Source organism: Colletotrichum orchidophilum, assembly GCF_001831195.1.
Source record: "Colletotrichum orchidophilum strain IMI 309357 chromosome Unknown Scaffold_7.1, whole genome shotgun sequence".
Taxonomy (NCBI): domain Eukaryota; kingdom Fungi; phylum Ascomycota; class Sordariomycetes; order Glomerellales; family Glomerellaceae; genus Colletotrichum; species Colletotrichum orchidophilum.
The window spans coordinates 73062-93829 of NW_019172963.1; the positions used below are offsets into that span (position 1 = coordinate 73062).

The 20768-nt window shown below is 54.2% G+C and overlaps 5 protein-coding genes across 5 annotated transcripts; 2 read left to right on the forward strand and 3 right to left on the reverse strand.

Annotated features, from left to right (window-relative positions):
* Positions 1 to 3115: 3115 nt before the first annotated feature.
* On the forward strand, positions 3116 to 4243 carry CORC01_01331 (glycosyl hydrolase family 88; the record flags this gene model as incomplete). Its single annotated transcript, XM_022612987.1, has 1 exon — positions 3116 to 4243. The coding sequence occupies one exon, from the start codon at positions 3116 to 3118 to the stop codon at positions 4241 to 4243; it is 1128 nt and encodes a 375-aa protein (XP_022480415.1).
* Positions 4244 to 4698: 455 nt separating this feature from the next.
* On the reverse strand, positions 4699 to 4920 carry CORC01_01332 (uncharacterized protein; the record flags this gene model as incomplete). The annotated part of the gene is made up of 1 exon (XM_022612988.1): positions 4699 to 4920. The coding sequence occupies one exon, from the start codon at positions 4918 to 4920 to the stop codon at positions 4699 to 4701; it is 222 nt and encodes a 73-aa protein (XP_022480416.1).
* A 1929-nt stretch (positions 4921 to 6849) lies between these two features.
* Positions 6850 to 8715, forward strand: CORC01_01333 (major facilitator superfamily transporter; the record flags this gene model as incomplete). Its single annotated transcript, XM_022612989.1, has 2 exons — positions 6850 to 8382; positions 8437 to 8715. 2 exons carry the CDS (start codon positions 6850 to 6852, stop codon positions 8713 to 8715), a joined length of 1812 nt encoding a protein of 603 aa, XP_022480417.1.
* A 1341-nt stretch (positions 8716 to 10056) lies between these two features.
* Positions 10057 to 11116, reverse strand: CORC01_01334 (uncharacterized protein; the record flags this gene model as incomplete). Its single annotated transcript, XM_022612990.1, has 3 exons — positions 10057 to 10228; positions 10323 to 10636; positions 10931 to 11116. 3 exons carry the CDS (start codon positions 11114 to 11116, stop codon positions 10057 to 10059), a joined length of 672 nt encoding a protein of 223 aa, XP_022480418.1.
* A 4987-nt stretch (positions 11117 to 16103) lies between these two features.
* Positions 16104 to 18974, reverse strand: CORC01_01335 (glycosyl hydrolase family 3 N terminal domain-containing protein; the record flags this gene model as incomplete). The annotated part of the gene is made up of 1 exon (XM_022612991.1): positions 16104 to 18974. One exon carries the CDS (start codon positions 18972 to 18974, stop codon positions 16104 to 16106), a length of 2871 nt encoding a protein of 956 aa, XP_022480419.1.
* Positions 18975 to 20768: the final 1794 nt, after the last annotated feature.

Here is a 20768-nt window from a genome sequence, read left to right on the forward strand (position 1 = left end):
TCTCTCCTCATTTTTACCCCAAGATTTCTTGTTCGGAGCAGGCAGATCTCCCATTCCCCCGGTCCACATCTCGGTCCCCCGCGAAAAGGGACGACGAGACTAAGGCCAGAGTCACCCCCACGGGACCTAGCATCCTGGGGGATATGGAGACGGCTTGCCGGGTCCTGTATGGTTCGACGACCCTGATCACAGTTGGGACCGAACGATGGATAGGCGAGGGATGCCATAACGAGAGGGTGCAATTTGGGACATCATTCGACCGAAGTGGCGGCAGGCAAGGTGCGTTGTTGACAAGGCCTGGTCAGCTACCCCTCCCCGTTCGCCAACTCTCGTCCCCTCTTAACTCTGCCTTTCTGAGGAGTTTGTCCCCAATATCTGGGGAAAGTCTGGGACAGCGACTTGGGTTAAGATTGGATGAGAATGAAAAGAAAGTTGGCAGGTTCATGGCTAGAGCAGCACGAGTCGGGGTTGGGAATGGGGGGATAACGTTGCGGCGACTGGGGGACCCATGGGGCAACGCACATGCCCACAAGCGTGATAAATGATGATTTGGGGGGAAACTGACAACAAATACGCATGAGATAGGTGGGAATAATGGGGTGTGGGCGCATGGCTCCGACTGCGAGGGTCTTTTCTTGAACTTTTATGGTTGGCACGGCTGGTAAAGACGACCCGGCGCGATGGTGTGCGCCTATACCCAGTCTTTTGGGTTGGACAAAGTGATTGGTGGTTTTCGGCAACGGGGGTAAGGCGCGAGACTAGTTCAAATTAGTCAGTGATTTCTTATTGCAATGTCTCACATGAGTCTGTATTTTCTCGAGGGGTCCAGGTAGGCCGATCAGTGTCACTAATCAAGCGTTAAGCGGTTTGGAAACCGCATTCCCAATGTCGGAAACAATCTTTAAGAAAGACAGAGAGGTATCGCTGATTGAGAAAGGACAGCCATTGTGACGGCATTGAGCGACTTGGCATGTCACTTGGACGCTCTCCCGGCCGCCTCATTCCTTGGTTTCTTGGATTTGTCGCCGCATTTCTGGGCAGATGAAATGTTTAGCAGCGACTGGCAAAAAAGAGAGGCTCAGACCACGAGGTCTCTCAGCGGAAGGGGGGGCGTGTGCCAGTGTGTCAGTGTAGTGTTGGGCATGTGGAAGACACGAAGCAGCTGCTTTGGGTTCGCGGCGGGCATGCAAGGATGGGATTGGTCGATGGGAGGAAAATGGCCGTCGTACCTTGAAGCAGCATGTCGTCGGCGCGAACCCTACCGATTCGACTGGCCGGACTTGGCTTACCATCCAAGGAAAGGCTTGACAGGGGCCCTCAGTAACATGTGTGGACGCTGGGGCTCAACTGGTCTTTCTGGCCTCTCTGACGGCGTGGAGATTTTCGTTTTCGTCATCTTGCGTAGTCCGCTTTGGCTAAGCTCTATGCGAGATCATGGTGAATGATGTTATCAAGGTGAATCGGTCATGGTACAGAGTACTTTGACCTGGGGCCAGTCCCAAGAAAGAGGCTGGGAGTGACTCGGGACATGGGTGCGGTCGCACATGTACTGTGTATGCATAGGTTGCTTAGTGTCTTGTGTCCTCCGATGAGAGCGCTTGTCTGCACAGGAAGCAGGAGACGGAATTTGGTTCCTCTATGAAGATACGTTTTCATCCCTTCAATTCCCCAATCTGACTTTGCCCCGTTGATCTCGTGAGTAATCTCGTTCATCTCGCTCAATCTTACTCTGTATTGTGCGGTGAAGCGTGCCTGGAAGAGCATGGGGTAACCTTATTCTCCCTCTAGGCTGAGGGCTCCGCAAAATGAAGTTTAGGCCTGGACGCCTGGGGCAGAAGGTGATGCCTGCTGCATCCCCTCAAATCTCCCCTCTGGAGTGGTTCCGGTTCCCCGTCCCTCTCTCCAGCTTTTCTCGCCCAAATCCCCCACCCCCAAAAGATCCAGTGCGGAAAGGTTTGCGGGAGAGGTGCGGAGATGACTTCCCCAAAACACAATCCCCGGACAGCTAAACAGAAAAAGGCCGGGGTGCCGGCGGCGGGTTCGGCGTCTACACTACACTAAACCTCGTAACAGGCGCAGGATCTGGGGGAGGTAAACAGGGATGATCCAGTTAATAACCCAAAGACACGACTGCAAAACGAGGACAGACCAGTCAGAAGCCAAGCAGCGAAGAACATGCAGGAAAAGAGACCAGGGAAAAGGGACGGGGGATGGAAAAGAAAATCGGGGAAAAGCCCCCACCGGCGCGGGGTAAGTAGCCCGGGGCGCGGGGGAGGAGGGCCCGAGCAGCGAGCGGAGCACCCCGGTGACGTGCCACTTAAGATGGGGCAATGTCGGGCCCTGCCGACCAACCACGGACGTCCTTTCTGGACGTGTCCTTTGCATCAACACAGAGAAACGCTCCTCGCTCGCTGCTCCGGACTGCATGACCGTTTTCCTGTTGCAAATTCACGACCCTTGGTAATAGACCGCGTTCCTCTCACGCTTCACCGTTGGCCGCGTTCACCCAGAATGTGGAGAGTCCTAAAGTCCCTCCATCGTGCTGAACCAAACCGTCTCCTGGAAAGCGCATCTTGGGAGAGCATCTTGGGGCCTTGGTTCTCGGCCACCATCACTCCGAGCCCCTCTCCCCCTCCATCCTCCCGCCCGGGACCCCTCGTTTTTCCCACCAAGCATATTTCATCGGAGCCCTCCCCTTCATAAAGGATTCTGCACCCAAATCTCGTGTCCCGGAGCGTGCCCCTTTCCCCCGAAACCTGACATTTTCGTCGTTCGATAAACTTTTGTCTCACGTGCCTTCGCGTCTTTGGTGCCGTGCCTGTAGATACATAGATTACCCCCCAAAGCTGTCGCGACAGTCACATGCTATCCGTGCCGCACGAATTTTTTAAGAAAAGGTTAGTCTCAACTCCTGTCATCGTTAGAGGAGTGCTTTTGCGTCATCGACCGACACGAACCCGATCCAATGCCGTGACAAGCGAAATGTTCACGGCCTCACAGCTCCGGCCACAATTGGACCATGTAAGACTGATCCCGAACACAGACGCCAAAAGGGTCCAAGTAACTCCGTAATCAAGCATCCTCACACAATACTCACAAAAGAAATACCGCCAAAATGCCTGCCGGAATCACCGAGCTCCATGGCGTCAAGCGGGCCGACATTCACAGGCAAGTGAAGCGGCTGATCCACGACATGGTCAACATCAAGGACAGCACGGGCGAGTTCTTAATGACGCTCGAGGACGGCCGCGTCATCGACACCAAGGGCTGGGGCGACTGGGAGTGGACCCACGGCATTGGCCTGTACGGCATCTGGAAGTACTACGAGCTCAACGGCGACCCGGCCGACCTCAAGATCATCGAGGACTGGTTCCGGGACCGGTTCGAGGAGGGCCACAAGGGCAAGAACATCAATACCATGGCCGTCTTCCTTACCCTTGCCTACGTCTACGAAAAGACAAAGAACGAGATCTACCTCCCCTGGCTGGATAGCTGGGCCGAGTGGGCCTACCACGACCTCCCCCGCACAAAGTACGGCGGTATGCAGCACATCACCTACCTCGAGGTCAACGACCAGCAGCTCTGGGACGACACCCTGATGATGACCGTCTTGCCCCTCGCCAAGATCGGCCTCGTCCTCAACCGCCCGCACTACGTCGAGGAGGCCAAGCGCCAGTTCCTCCTCCACCTGCAGTACCTCTTCGACGCACCGACGGGTCTCTTCTTCCACGGCTGGACCTTCCACGAGGGCGGCCACAACTTTGCGCGCGCGCGGTGGGCCCGCGGCAACAGCTGGCTTACCATCGTCATTCCCGAGTTCATCGAGCTTCTCAATCTCACAGGCGACGACGCCCTCCGGTCACACCTCATCAACACCCTCGAGGCGCAGTGCGCGGCTCTCGTGCCTCTGCAGGTCGAGAACGGCCTGTGGAGGACGCTGCTGGATGTCCCCGAGTCGGAGGGCTCCTACGTCGAGGCGAGCGCCACGGCCGGTTTCGCTTACGGCATCCTCAAGGCGCAGCGCAAGAAGTACATTGGCAAGGAGTACGAGGCCGTCGCCGTGAAGGCGGTTAACGCGATTTTGGAAAACATCAGCCCCGAGGGCGAGTTGCTCAACACGTCGTTCGGCACAGGTATGGGCCATGACTTGCAGCATTACAAGGACATCCCACGGACAAGCATGCCATACGGCCAGGCCATGGCCATGATGGCGTTGGTAGAGTTCCTGCGTGTCTTCGTATAAAACCACATGAAACAATGAGGAATGGAAAAAAAAAAACACAAAAAATGAAACCGAGTGAACAAGCGTCAGCCTCCAAGTTGCTGTCCTGTGAACTGCAACGAACCTGTGACTTGAGCTCTCGGAGTTGAAGGTTCAGTAATCCATGCTGGTCGACTTCTTCGCATTTTCGAGCTCAAATTAGGCCCCCGTGTAAACACTTGCCTGCGAGACGCGTGCTTGTCTCCAGGGTATAGAAGGTTCGGATCAACTTTGACCGAGACGTCAAGGTGCATTTCGCTGCGAGCCTCGGCGTTGGGGCCGATTTCCCCTGTTCTCGGGGGTGCCTTGTCAGGACAGGGACACAAGCAGAGACAAGACAAACAATCTTATTACTTAGATTTCGTCAATCAGTCTGTCCTAGATTGGTCTCTTTTCTGGAAGGACGACTTGAACAAAGATGAGGGCTCGTAATTGATCTAGTACGATGAAGATATCTTGGCGGTCGCTGTTCCTTGAATGTCCGGGCTGAGAATACTCAGCAGCTTGGTGCGTGATACCAACTCCATGGCATCGTCCTGTAACGGCTTGAATCTGCTCGACAGGTCGGTGGGAATTGAATCCATGGCTGTTCTTGGTCGTGACAATGTTGTGCGATCCGTGAGCGGCGAGGCAACGCCATGCTCCAGGAAAGATGCCATATCCCTGAGACCCGGTCCAATGCGGCCCGAACATGAACACCTTTGGTTGTAGACGGGCATGCGGCTTTCGCAGCATCCAAACCTAGGGCTGTGGGGGCACTCCGGGTGTCTGTCTTTCTTGTAACTCTCCGAGATGTATCTGACCGAAAGATCTCCCAGTTATTACGGGACGCAAAGGCAATGCAGGCAGGGATAGGACGCTACGTTTTCGCGTGAACTCGGCATTGAGAGCTGTCCTTCGGTCACTGACACCGAAATGCTGAGTCGCGTCCGTACATTGTATCATTCTTCACCGCGGCATGGTCGTTGGTGGGTCTATCGATGTTGAAGAGAAATTATCGAAAAGCGACCTGTCATCAACTCACCTTACCGTTCTCTAGGCTATAGCTACCTCTCATTTTATTATTGACTATGGTCAAGGAGATATTCGCAATACTCGGTCACGGCCTCGTTCAGATTCAAGACACGAGATCAAGGGGATATTTGCTGGCACCGCCCGCCAGGTCTTAGCAGCCACACATGACTCGAAGTACTGGGCGCAGCTCTTCTTTTGTTTCCGGGATCAAGGGCAGGCTCGTCGACCGTCTGTTTGTTGGTCCAAGGTATTCTTTGAGGGCACGCGACAGGACCCTGCGTGGGCCTAGCATCGGAGGTTTTTCCACCCAGAGTCAGATGTCTGGCTGCAACGGTAGATGCGGTCCCGGGAAAATATGGCCTGGTGCCAGCAATTCTCGATCACGAGGCAGTCTCTGAGAAACACCACCGCTCTTCTGTGGTGCGCAGTCCCGGCGGTGTGTTTGGTCAAATGATTGGATACCGTGGAAGAGACGAACGGTTGGAGATGCCGAGTAGAATGCGACAGCACAGAGCAAGAGGGTTAGTGGCCGTTTGGATTTTGGGCGGCAAGGGAAAATCTGGGACGATCAGCGCCAGATCAGAGATCAGATGGGTTCGGCCAATGACAGAGTGGTGATTTGGTGGGTGGGCGTCATCATCTGCGCGTGATCAAAGAAGAAAGTAGAGCACACAGACTTACCATTGCCTCGTGCCCGTCAACTGGCCCCCACTAACTGCCCCAGAACTTCTGGTTTGTTGATTGGCCGTTAGGGACAGAAGTGGCTGACGGGGCGGGAAGCTTAACTGGCCCCTTCTGTGCACGTCTTGTTGACTTCCCGCCTGCCACCCTCATTTTAGCCAGTGCACGAGCCACAGGCAGCCGCGACCACCAAGCGGCGACAGAAGAGAAAAGGGCAGGAGTCGAAGGGCCGAAGGAAGGGGGGAAAAAAAAGGACTGAAAAATGAGGTCACCCATGTCTGTGCTTTATTCCCATTGGACCTCAACCGTCTCGCTTGCTCTTCTGGGCAGCTCTCACGTCGCATCCAGCCGAGAGCTAAGGTAAATCCCACCGATATCCTCCCGCCGACCTGCAGCACCAAGCAGCCCCTTTGGTTTCTTCAACCACCGCCTGCCTACCTTAATTAAATCGCTGCGTCGCAACACCACCCCCTCTCCCGCTTTGCGACGTTCGACTCCTCCCTCCCGATCCAGGACAACGAGAGACGCACATCTTCACCCTCCCCCGGTGTGCCCTCACCGTCAATTGTCCCATTCTCCCTCCGAACCCATTCGCCTCCTCGCATCTTCAGCCACTCGAGACCATGCGCTGGAGGCTGCGATTCTGCATTCCATCTCCGTGAGACCCTGGCAGCGGGGTAGCCCGGGCCCAGCAGCTACACCCGAACGAGTAGCTCACCACCGAACCCATCTCCGACGACTTACCACCGACCCCCGTGAACCGTGAACCGTGAACCGTGACCCATATCGACGGCCTTCTCGACGACGTCACCGCTAGTGCTGCAAAAACCTGTGTACCTGCATCTAGTCGACCTCTGTACCAAGCCCTGCCTCCAATTGCTGCAGCGCTCGACATGCCTCGCACCAACAATAGTAACAACATTGTTCGCGCTGCGGCGGTGTCCCGGACAGCCTCGTCCGGTTCCTTTCACGCAGGCGCTCCCATTCCCACTTTGGGAAATATCGAGTCCAGCCGGAGAACCACGATGCGACGCCAGTCTACTCATCGATATCACACCTTTCCGACACCACCTCCCAAGACACCCCGCGAGCAGTCCTCGGCAGACCTATTCCCACATTCCGATGACGACTCCGACGCTGCAGACGACGAACACCGGCAGACTCCTCTGCCGGTCAAGCAGCTTGCTCTGCTTGCCTTTCTGTCCCTGAGCGAGCAGACGGCACTGAACTCCATCGGTCCTTACCTGCCTCAGATGGTCGAGTCCTTCTCCGACATACCAGATTCTCAGACGGGGCTATACGTTGGCATTCTTGCCTCAGCGTTCGCGCTGGCTCAGCTGTCGACGAATTTGTTGTGGGGTTACCTATCAGACGTCGTGGGTAGAAAACCAACCATGGTACTGGGCACCTTCATGCTGGCAGGCTGTTTCGTCGGCTTCGGGTTCTGCAGGACCTACTGGCAAATTGTAGTCGTTCATGTGGCAATGGGTATGCTCAATGGCAACGCTGCCGTGGTTCCCACCGTTCTGGGCGAAGTGACGGACCGTTCGAACCAAAGCCGGGCCTTCACATGGCTTCCCGTCATTTACTCCTTGGGCGGCATTACCGGTCCGGCGCTGGGCGGGTTGCTGGTTGGTACCATGGGAAAACGGTACCCATACCTCGCGCCCAACCTGCTGAGCGCAGGGCTGTTGTTCATCAGCGTGATCATTGTCGCAATCTGGTTCGAGGAGACGCTGGAGACGCTGGAGCGTGACCACGCAGCTTGGATTCCTGCCTGGGCGCGGAAAGCTTGGTCCTGGGTTTCGCGAGGAACGGAACCGCGCAGGAATTCCTGGGCCACGCGCTGGCCTCGCCGCGGATCACAAGCCGTGGCCAGCACTGATGACGACGAAGAAGACGATGAGGATGAAGCAGGCGAGGACCAAGGGTTGCTTCAGCATGCGTCCGAGGACGATGCTCATGCTGACGACGACACCAAGCTCCCCGGTGATCTGTTGACATGGCGTCAACTTTTGAATCGCAATACCGTCCTTGTACTGTTGACATACCTAGTCTTTCAGCTATCCAATATCTCCTATAACAGCTTGTACCCAATCTTCGCCGACGCCAACCCTCCAACAGGCCGAGGTCTTCCACCAAGCAAGATTGGCATCAGTCTCAGTCTGGCCGGAGTGGCCACCATTGTTTTCCAGGCCTTCCTTTTTCAGCACTTAAAGACGCGGCTGGGAAACTTAGGCACCTACCGCATTGCCTTACTGGGACTGGCGATTAGCATGGCCCTGATGCCGTGGATTCCCTACCTGGACGATGAGCCACTATTTGGCGTTGGCAGTGGTTCCACCTGGCTGTACGCGGAATTGGGCGTTATCCTCGTGATTAAGAACATCTGCGCCGTCGGCGGCCTGTCTAGTGTCATGCTCTTGGTAAGTTTTCTGCGAAAGTGAACCTGGTGGATTCCTAATAATGATGGCTTTTAGATCACAAACTGTGCACCGAATCATGCTACGTTGGGAACCTTGAACGGCATCGCTCAGACGCTATCCGCCGCTGGCCGCAGCTTTGGGCCGTTCGTCTCTGGCGCCCTCTTCACGCTCTCCACGCGTGTCCATCCCAAAGGCGAGGCCCTGGCCTGGGGGATTTTTGGCGGCATTGCCCTCCTGGGCTGGATTGGATCTCTCGCCATCCGCAACCGCGGACTCGAGAGCGACGACTGGGTTGGCGAGGAAGACGGCACTGACGGAGAGACTGAGCCATGAGCCACTGTATCAATCTTTGGGTGAAGAACATGATACAGAAACCCACCGGGTTTGTGTTTTTTACATGATCGGAAAATATTTCGGATAATCATAGCATTGGAAAAGGTCGGAAGTGTCTGGTCAAAGCGAATATATTTGCATCAATAGAGAGGGGCAGAAACAGCTCACCCTCCAGAAGAGGAGGAAGCAGACCACTACACGGTATAGATTTAAGAGGTCATTACTGGGCCAAGACTCGTCAATCTCAAGAATTGATTTAATCTTCGGATACTTGGAATTCCGTGCGAGACTCTTGATTAATTGCGATGACCTGTACAGTAGATGATAGCCTTTACGAGCATCGCCATGTCCGAGAGGGCTGCATATCTACGCCCGCATTGTCCCGACTGCTGTTTTTCTGTTACATCGCTCGCAGTGAGTCTTTTCGACAGCTTGATAGCGGCGGGGGGGGGCGAGGGGCACATGGCAGGCAGTGCAGTCAACGACACCCGACAAACTCCGTCGGCGGCCGGCGTAACATGGGCACCGGCAATTTCTCACTAGCGCGTTCGGCCCGCTCCGCGCGGCGACCGCTTCGGATCCCATGGATTGCACAGGGAATTCTGACGAGCCTTCCCGCCCTCTGCTTTCTAAGCATTTCACTGTTTCTAGCACTTTCGAATCCGGACATGGCAGTGATGTCACTCTCGACGGCATAGATCTCATCTGTCTAATGGTTGTATGCATGCTGACCTTGGGTGGCATATGACATGTGGTGGCGAAGCTACCAGTCTCTGGGTGAAGAAGGCCCGTCGCATCTGGTTGTTGCCTTCGGTATGACTGAGAACACAGTGACAGCATTTCATGCTCAATTTCGGTCGAGTCTTGCAAATTGCAAGCGCTAGTCTACTTCTTTTCGGAATAAATATACTCTCATTTTGATGAATCTGAATCAGAATCAGGGGAATAGAGGAATATCTGTCGAGCTTGCCAGAAGCTTTCTCTATATATCGTGCTCCTCGTGACTTGGAAATATCTTCCAGGAGGATGCATATAATCAGAAATTCAACATGCTGTGAAATGCAAACCGTTGTCGCGAGACTGGGTGGTGTATGACGATGCCCATGCCAATGCTTCTTTCCAATGCCCAGATTTCCCGCACCGATGCTATGACCCAAGGACAGAAATCGTTTGCCCTCATTCGCCCATGCTGAAATCCCAAAAGAAAAAAAAAACATTCTATGCGCTTGGAGTAAGTAGCTTGAATCGTCCTCTGACAAAACGGTCTATCCCCCCCGCCTCTCAAACTCCTACGCCCATGTGGACCGGCTCAACATGGTTTCGAGCTCCCCACAATCGCAATCAAAACCAAGTCGGGGGAACGGACCAGTGCCGAAGCATCGTGTCAACGGCCTTATTCCATTCATACTCGAAACAGGCGCCGAGCTGGGCCGCCTCGTCGGCGGAGGGCTCGCGGCCTCCCCACATCTCGGGTTTCGCAGCCTCCAGGGCCGCATACCCAGATACAAGGTCACTGCAAGCGCACAAAAAGATACATTAAACGTTAGTCTTTTATATTTCATGACATGTTTGGCGAAGACGGGGAGCTTGATAGCTGCTTCTCTTACTCTTCCTGAATCTTAACGAGGCACAACCACGCCAAATTCCAGCTCTTATTCGAGTTGGGATCGTTGCGCACGCGGACGTGCGCGTCGTAGAGGATGTCGCTACAGAGAGGGTAGCTCCGCGTCAGGCCCCGCAGCTCCGTGAGAAACTGGTTGCTGTTGACGTAGTAATCCCAAGCGGCAGTCATGGGGCCCTGAAATGCCAGGGCATCCTCTTCGTTCTCACAAGTAGCCGCCACGCGTTCGATGCGGCAGAGCTCGGTGAGGGTGTTGACCCTGTGCGTCTCCAGGGACTCGATTAGTTGTTGGATTGAGCGCTGTTGGTAGTTGAAAGTCAGTATGATAATGGATGAAAAGTCAAGCAGCGGAGAAGCTGTTAGGAGCTTTAGATGTAGAACGCTTTTGTGCGGAAAGTGGACCAGATCTCGTGGCATGTCATGAAAGGGAGGGGGAGGCAATACAAAGAGAAGACCGTGACTGACTTGGACCGCCCTTGGTTTCTTGCTACTCTTGGAGCTACGTTGGTGGCTTGATGACCCTCCGGAGCGGCCGGAACGCGACGAGGACATGGTGGATGACGGTCTGCGGGATGGACGAGACTCCGGACTAACTGATGACGGCGCGAAGGCGACAAGGATGTCCTCGACTGTGTACTGAGTATCCGAGTCTATTTGATCTTGAAGCTGGGTGATGTTCGTGTAGCTGTGATCAAGAGAAAGTGGCAGGTTCGCATCGGGGGAGGTTGATGATATATCCTGTTCCTCGATTTTGAGCGTGGCGTTCATCACGATAGACATCCACTTCGGGGTAGAATCTCCGAACCGATCAGTTGGGTCAATCGAGGTAGTCAGACACACTACAACTGGATATGTCTGTCTGGTCCAATGACGTCGGTAGAGCTCGGCGACCCAAGATAGCCGTTGAGTAGTTGATAGATTTCCGCAGCGGTCGAGCCGGAGACGGCGTACCACGATTATGACAGATGATGTGAGTTTGCGGTGCCTCAGATACTCGGCAAAGGCCGTCAGAAAAGCTTGGTATGGAGTAACACCGAGGAAGAGTTGCCTCTGTGCCGGGTATCAGAAACGACAGACTGGTTTTGTATGGTCAAGATTCGCTCTAGCCACATGGTCGATGCCGGGCACCGCTCCGGCAATGGTAGTCGCACGTTTGAACTCTAGACGGGCAAGGAGCATCCACATGGAGAGAGTTATGGCCGGAGCTGAGGCTGAGGCTGATGAAGGCATCGGCATGACGTCCAGGGGTTACGGCAACCACATCCAAAGGGCGTCCACCCAGGAGACAGACTAAGGAACGGGTGGGTTGGGGCCAGGGACAGCATAACGGATAGTCATTGTGCTCCTGACCCAAAGCCTCACCCATTACCAGCAGACTGGCTGTGTTGCAGGTCTAGTTGGCGGACATGGTCGAGACTTCCGTCAACTCTTCCTCCCAAAAGTTGGTTGCTTGCGTGGGGACGACATGCAGTGTGATGGGCGAAGAAGCGAGGTCGAGGTTGATGATTGGCCACATTGTATACAGACATCGATGAGTAAATCTGCTGACAGAGCAGACATATTTTTGTCTCGGGCTCCCAGAAGAGGTTCCCACGCTAGCCGATGACGCCGGAGATCGTGATAAACCGACCCCAGAAGCCTGGACAGCCTAGACAATGCATGCTTCTGGGGTGGGACGGACTAGGCAAATGTCGTAGCTGCAGCCCTACCAGGCATGGTGACAATGAAAAAGCACAGGTCTTAGGGTGCTTGGGCAGGTGGTCAACGGGGAGAACAGGGTGGCAGGGTCTCAAGAAGGCAACGTCAGATTTTAGTGGAGGACAGATCGTCCAGCATGGACTAATGGCTGCCCATCCCACGCCAGTCCCGGGCCGTGATTGATCGGGCGTCCCCGGTCCATCGTCAGGTGAATATTGCTGCTAGGAACCGTTTTGATCATGGCGAAGGATGGCGAGAATCAGAAGAAGGCACTGCTGCTGACCGGGGTGGGAGGCTCGGTTTAGCAATCCGACGGAGGTCTATTAGCTTGTTTACCGGGTACTTGTTGACTGGCGCCAACGGACCAATGAAACTCAGGGGAGCCATTTGCAACAGCTGTGCAGATATGACGATGAATTGTAGAGCGCCAAGGGAGCATAGCGTTCTGCCGCGGTGTCATCATGGTAGAGGTAAGAGACGGGATAGCATCGAGACCGAGCACGGAGCAAACGTTGTGCATCTTTTTTCTTTGAAATGCCAGCAGATGCAGACAAGTTGAATAATCTGCAACAAAGTCAAAAACATCAAGATATCCGCATTGGAGAACCAAGTTGTGTCTCAACCTTGCCTAGCTCGCGTGATGTTTGGGTATCCCAGCCAAAACCCCCGTTGGAGTAAGTCGTGGATGCGGGGATGATTCCGTAGGGCTGAAAGTTGACCAGGTTGGTTTATCCGCGGGTTGGTTGGTCTGTAATAATTCAGCTGCCCCACGTCTCGAACTTTTGTCAACATGTCTGGCTCTTGGATCCACTCTGGACCAGTTCTGATGAAGTTTGGATCCCAGTTGCGTAGGACCCGGCCATCGAGCATAGTGGTTGTCGTCTGCTTCAGGTTGAGCATCCTGCGCGCTTGTTTGGCACTCCTAGAGGCTGCGAACCAGGCCAGGGTGAGTCTGGTTCTAGACTTTGAGGCATGGCTAAGCCCGTACCTCGGCTCCCAGGCTTCCCGCTTGCTGGAGCTGTCGGCCAATGAGGATAGTCAAAGGGGTTTCTTCTAGAAGTCGATAATGGGCTGCTGAAGTTGAGGCTGGGGGCAGCTGTGACATTCGGCCCTACCTGAGCAGATCGATCGCATCCTGTAGCCGCGTGGAAACCCGTCTAGTCGATCACGCATCAGAGGATCCCCCAGAAAAAAGGAATTTGCTGCATCTGATACAGGATCATAAGCGCCCAGCGATGGGCAGTCAAAGGTATGGGAATAGTCGTGAAAAATTCCGTGTTCGAAATTCAGCAAGGCAGACTTGCGGATGCTCTGTGCCCCAAGGAGCGCTTCACGATGGGCCAAGTAGCGAACGAGCGAAATGAACGGAAGCGCCGTCCACGGCCCAGCAAGGAAGAATGCTAAGCGCGATGCGGTGCATGTGGTTTGCTGTGTTACGACTCGAGACGACGGGCAAGGCCGATAGACTCGCGGTCGGCCGGGAACAAGCGCGGACGACTAAAACAAGCTGGGACGAGAAGACGGGATGATGCGTAAAAGTCGAAACGAAGAAAACAAGGAGAGGGACAGGAAAACGTCACACGGTGTTCTGACGGGACGGGCTCTCGACTGCGCCACAGCCTAAGGTAAGGTAAGGTAAGGTAAGTTAGGTAAGGTAGTGCGAGCGGTCCTGGCAGCGGTTCAGTTCATGAGCTAGGGGGCAGAAAATTGACCAATGCTATTCCAAAGAAAGAAGGACGCGAGGACCCTGATTCGCTGCCGATGTGGCTTGCCCCGGTGGGGTGGCTCCTCCCTCAGCCATCCGGCTCCTGGCAATCCGACGAGACAACGACAGGAGGAACTCCCTCGCTTTTTCCCATTGGGGAATCAATTTTCATGGAGGGAGCCAACATATGTGTCTCGACATACTGTTCCTTCTTAGGCAGCTCTGTGGACGTCTCAAATGCCAGATTGGAACCAGTGCCTTGCATCGATCAGCTCCGCCCGTGCATGTACCCACGGTGCCCCGCCTCCACCAGATAATATGCACTTGCCGTCGTAAACTCCGCCGGAGCCGGAGCGGAGGCGGGAGTGCTGTCTCATTCCAAATCTCCCCTCTACCTTCACCTCAACTTCACCACCCCCACGCCGGACCTCACCGAGGACACTGCCATTCCATCTCGGACCCGCGCGCGTTCACGTTCAGTATGAGCGGCGAGGACTCGTTGAGATAGCCAACCGCCCTTCGTTCCGGCGTATCATCGTGATTTCTAACCGCGTCGGAAGACGTCACTCTCCATGGCGACTGACGATATGTCAGCCGTGAACATGCTGCACTCTGATCTGTAAGCCATAACAGAAGGATAGAACCGCCTATTGAAATGTGATGTAGATTCCAATTAACTCCGATTAGATCGCCAAGAAAGGGTGAGCAGCGTCGCGGTGAGATTTGTAAGGTTCGGCTTACGCATCGTGTAGACAATCACGTGTTTCTCACTCATTCCGAACGATTCAGTGCTGCTGACTGCATCGGGTAGCAGCAATGCATTGTGTCACATACATCTTTCATCAAAAACGTATGGATCAAGGTTGCCGACCCCGCTAGCGGCCTCCGCTTATCTCACGGGTTGGCCCCTTTTCCCACATCCACGTCGCCGGTACCGTAGTCTGCTGACCACACTCGTGAACTCTGCAAGTTTCAGAATGCCCTCACTGACGACATGGCAAATTAGTGTTAGTGATATAGCAAGTCTGACAGGACTTTACTTTACTGCGCAAAAAGGCTGCCTGGAAGACACATTCACTCCAACACGCGCCGCTGTTGCCTGAATGACACATCCCCTACAGTCACTGGGCACTCGTCATGCGCCATTCGGCATGTGCCAGTCTGGAAGCTTGGAAGATCAAGAACTTCCTTGATTCATTGGCTCGTAATGCCCTCTCCTTCACTCTGAAAACACAGTCAAGGTCTGTCTGATTCCATTTTGCCACGATGCAAGCCCATACGTATCTCCGGGTATGTCCCCCAACTGTGTGTCCCGTTGCATGGCTTCCATCAAAGAATTGCCACTCCAGTCATCTTACTTATAGATACCATATTTGGTACTGAAGATCGTGGGAGAATCGCCTTCGGGCCACCACTTCTTAGCCTAGCATTTCTACGGCATCTCGTAGCAATTTGAGATGATACCATGGCAGCCAAGGTAGCCATTCCAGTTCGTCACGCCATCATCTATAACCGTCATTGACACTGTCTAATGTTTTCACCGGGGTCCGGGAACGGAGGAAGCTACTCACAAACGTTGAACAATGGCTCCTTGTAACGCCCATTATGCTTTTTGCGCCGACACTTGATGCCCTCTCCATCCACTTTACACTCCCTAGACGAGTCTGTAAACTTCCCATCGCACCCGTCAGCCCTAGGCTTCAGTTCACCAAGGATGTTGACGATGCAGTCGTTTAGTTTGAGAGCGGAAAAGGTATTCGCATTGCAGTCTATTGAGAAGGAAGTGGCGTGAGAAAACGGGACAAAGCGTGGGGATTCAAGGACATTGTATACATCCATTGAGACGTTCGTGGTCTTGAAGGTAGGCTCCTCATTAAAAATTCACAGAGGGGTACCTTATGTATGACGGGTTGGCTTGCATCGTAAAGCAGCTATGGTATTGTGCGACGCGGACGGCCATCTCGTGTTGCGATGGGCACCGCCCCTCGATCTTGCACCGGCAGTGTCCTTGAAGAAGGAGACTTGGAGTTCTTGGTCCGAGTTCTCAACAGAGTAAACACGTCCATTTCATAACAGTCTGGTCAGCACACATGTAGTGATGCTCGCAGGTTTTCCGTTAGGCTCAGACATTGACAGACGCAAATTCAGATCAATTGGGATGCAATAAAACCTAGATCGTAATCGAGTACCTCATCTCAATTCTACATGCGTAGATCACTAAACCTCACGAGACACTTGGCTTGACGCTTGACGTGAGCAATGACTGCAAAACAAAAACCCCCATTTATATGTTACCAAAATCTTCTTTTATTCTTAACCATCAATGGCTCCATACCAGCAGAAACCAATAAACATATACAACAGCTACCAACTGCCCACTTGAGTCAGCTGCCTCGAGCTCTCGCCAACGAGGAACGAATACTCTCCAAAGGTAATCATCGCCCAGTTTTGTTGCCGCACGTCCCAGTAGCTGAGGTCGCGCCGTGTCAGGTTGAACGTGACCGTTTTCTTCTCGCCCTTGTCCAAGTTGAACTTGTCAAATCCACGGAGCACCTTGACCGGGAAGTCCACGCCGTGCACGTTCTTCGGGTACGACATGTAGAGCTGGGGCACGACCTTGCCAGAAACAGCGCCGGTGTTGGTCACGTCCGCCTTTACGGTAACATACGTCTCCCACAGGTCGGGGTTACCGCCTTCCTCGCCACCGGCCTGAGAAAGGGGTTGCTTCACCTCATATCCGTCTGGGTAAGGATACGGGTCCGAGGAGATGTCATCCACAGTATCCAAGTACGGATATACGTATTTCTCAAGCTTGCGGAACCCTTCCGGGAACAAGGCCACCTTCTTATCGGGAATCTTTTCGCTAAATTTTGGTGGCTCCGCACCAGGCGATGGGCGAGGTGGGGGAAGTGCGGTCTTTTCCTTGAGACCCTCAACGACAACGTTGGAGAATTCGAAGCTCGTGTATGACAGGCCGAATCCAAATTCGAACCGGGGTTCAATGTTGTTCTTGTCAAAGTGTCGGTAGTCAATGTAAAGTCCTTCGGAGAAGTCCTGTTGAGGCACCACGCCGTTGGGCAGATACAAGATCTGCCCGGCAGGTCCAAAATCCTTCAAAGACTTGGGGATAGTATACGGCAGCTTGCCACTAGGGTTGACGTCGCCGAAGATGACGTCCGCAAGCGCATTTCCGCTCTCTTCTCCCGGGAGATTCGCGTAGAGAACTACCTTGACGCCAGGGTGCTCAATCCAGCGTTCCATCTCGACAGGTCCGACAGAATGAATGACAACGATGGTGTCACCGCCTGCTAAATTGCCTTCACCCTTGCCACAATTATCGGCGACTAGAAGGATCAAGTCGTCCCCTCCGTTTTGCAACTTGAGATCGTTTCGATCTCCGCCAATGCCTCCCCACGCCAGGAAACCTTCTCCCGAGTCTGCGTTGGCGAATACAATGCAGACGTCTTGATTGTGCAGGATAGAGGGGTCCTTCTGGAACGGGGGCGAGTTTGTGAGATACTCGGATAGTTCAACCTTCTCAGACTTGAAGCCCTTCTTCAAGGCTTCAACAGGAGTGACAAGGTACGGGAATTCCACAGCACCACTACCCCAGCCCGAACCCAGTGTTCCCTGATTGCAACCGCGATCGGCGCAATAGTTAGGTCCATTGCCTGGGCCCGCGTCCTCGCCAAAAATACCAATCTTCAACTTGCCCTCGTGGCGCTTGCGCTTCGCATCGATGAAGCCGTCCCTGCTGATTGGCAACACGTCTTTATTCTTGAGCAAGACTGTGCCCTCAGCAGCAACACGACGGGCAATATCGGAGTGATTTCCCTGCACGTTGACATACTTGTTGACCTCTAACTCTGGTTGGGGTGTCTTGCTACCGGGAGCGAGCTTGCCCATCTTGTCATTGGTCCAGGAGGAAAAGTTGGGAAGCTCATCCGGATAGAGTTTCTTATCGTCCTGTCCCAGTTTGTACCAAGAGGCAACGATACGAACTGCCATGTCATCCAATCTCTCGACGGGAACGGATCCGTTGAGGACGGCCCGAGTAAGTTCGGGGCCCCAAAGAGACTTGCCATTCTGCCAAAACAGACCATCACCAGGCATTGTCATGTCCAAACCTGCGAGGGCGCTGCCGACACCGGAACGTTGTGCAAGCCAGTCGCTCATTACGAACCCTTGGAAGCCCATCTCGTCTTTCAGGATACCGTTGAGGAGCTTGGAGTTGTCGCAAGCATACGAATTGTTGACCTGGTTGTAAGAGCACATGACACTGGCGACGCCGGCCTTGACGGCATCGAGGAATGGCCAGGCGTACAGTTCGTGCATGGCTCGATCGTCGATGTTGCTAGAGATGGCGTTGGGCAATCCCCATTCCCAGCTTTGGCGGAAATGCTCCTGCTCATTGGCGACAAAGTGCTTGATGGTAGCCATTACTCCCTCTTCCTGGATGCCCTTGATCGTCTCGGCGGCAGCGATTCCTGACAGGTATGGGTCAGCGCCAAACCCCTCCCAGTTGCGGCCACCGGCAGGCAGGCGGCCAAGGGGGCCAACGCAGGGTCCGAGGAGCACGTTGATCCCCTTGCCTCGCGCCTCTTGTCCATGCGCCTTGCCTCGCTGATACATCAATTCTTTATTCCAGGTGGCGCCCACAGTGACGCCAGCAGGGAACGCGGTCGCATTGTCGGCAAAGCGAATACCAAGCGGACCATCCTGTAATTGAAGTTGTGGAAAGCCGACGTGAACGGCAGGGCCGGTCGTGCCGACCGCGAGACCCATCATCCAGCCAGTTCCTGTTGTAATGTTGACCTTCTCAGGCAACGTCATCTTGGCGACCATTTCTGAGGCTTTCTTGTAGCTCTCGGCCCAGTTCTTGGATATGCCACCTTTTGGAGTCGGATACCACGGTGGTGAGAGGCCGACAGGCGGCGCGCCCTTGAACTTCTTGTACATGACAGCTCCTCCAGCGCTGATCAAGACCCACATGATGAAGACGACGGCGGTGATGAGCAGGCATAGCTTCGAGCGTCCCTGGAAGAGCCTTCTGAATGCCGCGATACAGCCCCTCGGCTTGACCGAAAGGAAAGCGGGCTTGCGCAATCTTGACTCCTGCTTCCGTTCATTTCGCTCCAAGTACTCAGTGGCATCCATGTCGGAACCGTCGTCGGATTCTCCATCATATGAGCGGCGGGACTTGTCGCCCAAGAGTCCCTCTTTGCTGGGGTCCATGACTGACAGATTAATAGTTCGTGGACAGTTCGTGGCTGTGGCTCCGAGTTCGCCTACTGGGAAGTCAAATGCTTCGGATCGTTGTTGGGTGGTAAACCAACCAAACTGGCTCTGCGTGTAACGATCGCACAAGTCTGGTTCAGAGACTGATTGTGGCAGCACGGGTCGACTGGCGGACCATTGCTCAACGCGCCGTTGAGTATGGTGTTGGAACGAAGCAATGGGGATGCGTGTCGAGTTCGATGGGTATCTGCGAGATAGGCGCCGGCAACTTGAATAGGTACTGTCAATCGAGATAGAGTCTGATGGTATGTGGAGAGTATAGGCGACCTCGCAAGTCGACCTGATGTCAATCAGTGTCGGTCCAGGATAAGAGACAAACACTTGTGAAGAAGGGTTGGAAGAATGACCAAATAATTGAAGGGCCCGGGACGAGGGACGGGGTGTCAGGTCTGTTCCCCTAGGTTTCGACTCGCAGGACCGCGGCTTGTTCTGTTGGCGTGCTTAGCCTTCGTAACCACGCTGCCGAGTGCAGAGTGCAGAGGCATCAGGCCGTGCTCGCCTGGACTTGGGAGAGCTTCCGGTTGAAACAGTGGGGGGATCTGGGTCGCCCCACGCTTGGACCGCTGCCCCTGTCTTGGTGACGTCCCTTCTCAAGTTCTCAGTTGCGGCGCCCAAAAAGCAGTGGGGCCGTTGTTTCTCTGGTCATCCCCGCTGATTGGCGCGGGGCCTCGGCAGCACGGGCCTACCGTACCTAGCGCCTGCTCCTGGAAGAGCCAGAACCCGGCAGAAGCATGCCAAATTCCCATCCTCCTTAATAAAGGAACTCAGGTTCAAGGCAAGGTGCCTAAAGTAAGCCTGCCGGAGATCTCCCGCCTGGATCCAATGGAGTCCGTCCCATCTTCAAGTCTCAAATCTCAACGTTTATCTTCAAAAGTGAATACCAGCAATTAGTAGATGCTGTCAGTGTGTTATATGTGGATATTCAACACGGAGTTTTTGGCCCATATGATAGGAGTAGGCGCAGAGAATATTCAATTCTCAAGATGCGATACTGAGTGATCCACTAGCGGGCCTAAAAGCTCAAATAGAGACATGAACGAAAACCGACAAACCATATCAGGTGCTCATGACCACCTATTTCCTTTGATCAACCTGACATCACGTTTTCCTCTTAATGTGACGCGAGAAACCATCTATCGTCGACATGTTTTCCAGCAGTGGAAGTCCATCAGCTGAGACGGGATGGGAAAAGCAAGTACGTCGGTCCTCAATTTCGCTCGAGTTTTCCTCCTCCAGCCTCGGAAAAGAGAAACATGATGTCGCAAGTAGATTTTTATGACCAACGATGCGCTCAGCAGCATTCCAAGGCCGACGAAGAGAATGCGCGGGACCGATGCGAGAAGCAAAACCAATGCATGGCGGGGAGGCAGAGAATGATCCAAACGCCACGGGTGGAAGCGTTCCAGGCTATCGAGAAATTGACTACGAGGTTACTCAATTCGTCTGAAGGGTGTTCTGGTCCAACCATGCTTTCATGCCGAAGTCATGCATCAGACTGGCTAGCTTGCTACTCATCTCAGGGCAGACATATACTCACGGCACCATCACCGAGCCGTGTCTACCTCAAGTCCCACGAGGCTTTTTCAGCCTCTCAGCGAGGCTTGACTTGCGCCGCGAGACAAGTCAGTCTGCAAGTCAGATTTCTGTTGAGCGATGGTTCCAGATTGGCACAGCGGTCTCGAGAAGTCTTGGGTGGCGGAGGGGCCGTGGCGGTCGAGATTCCATTCCACC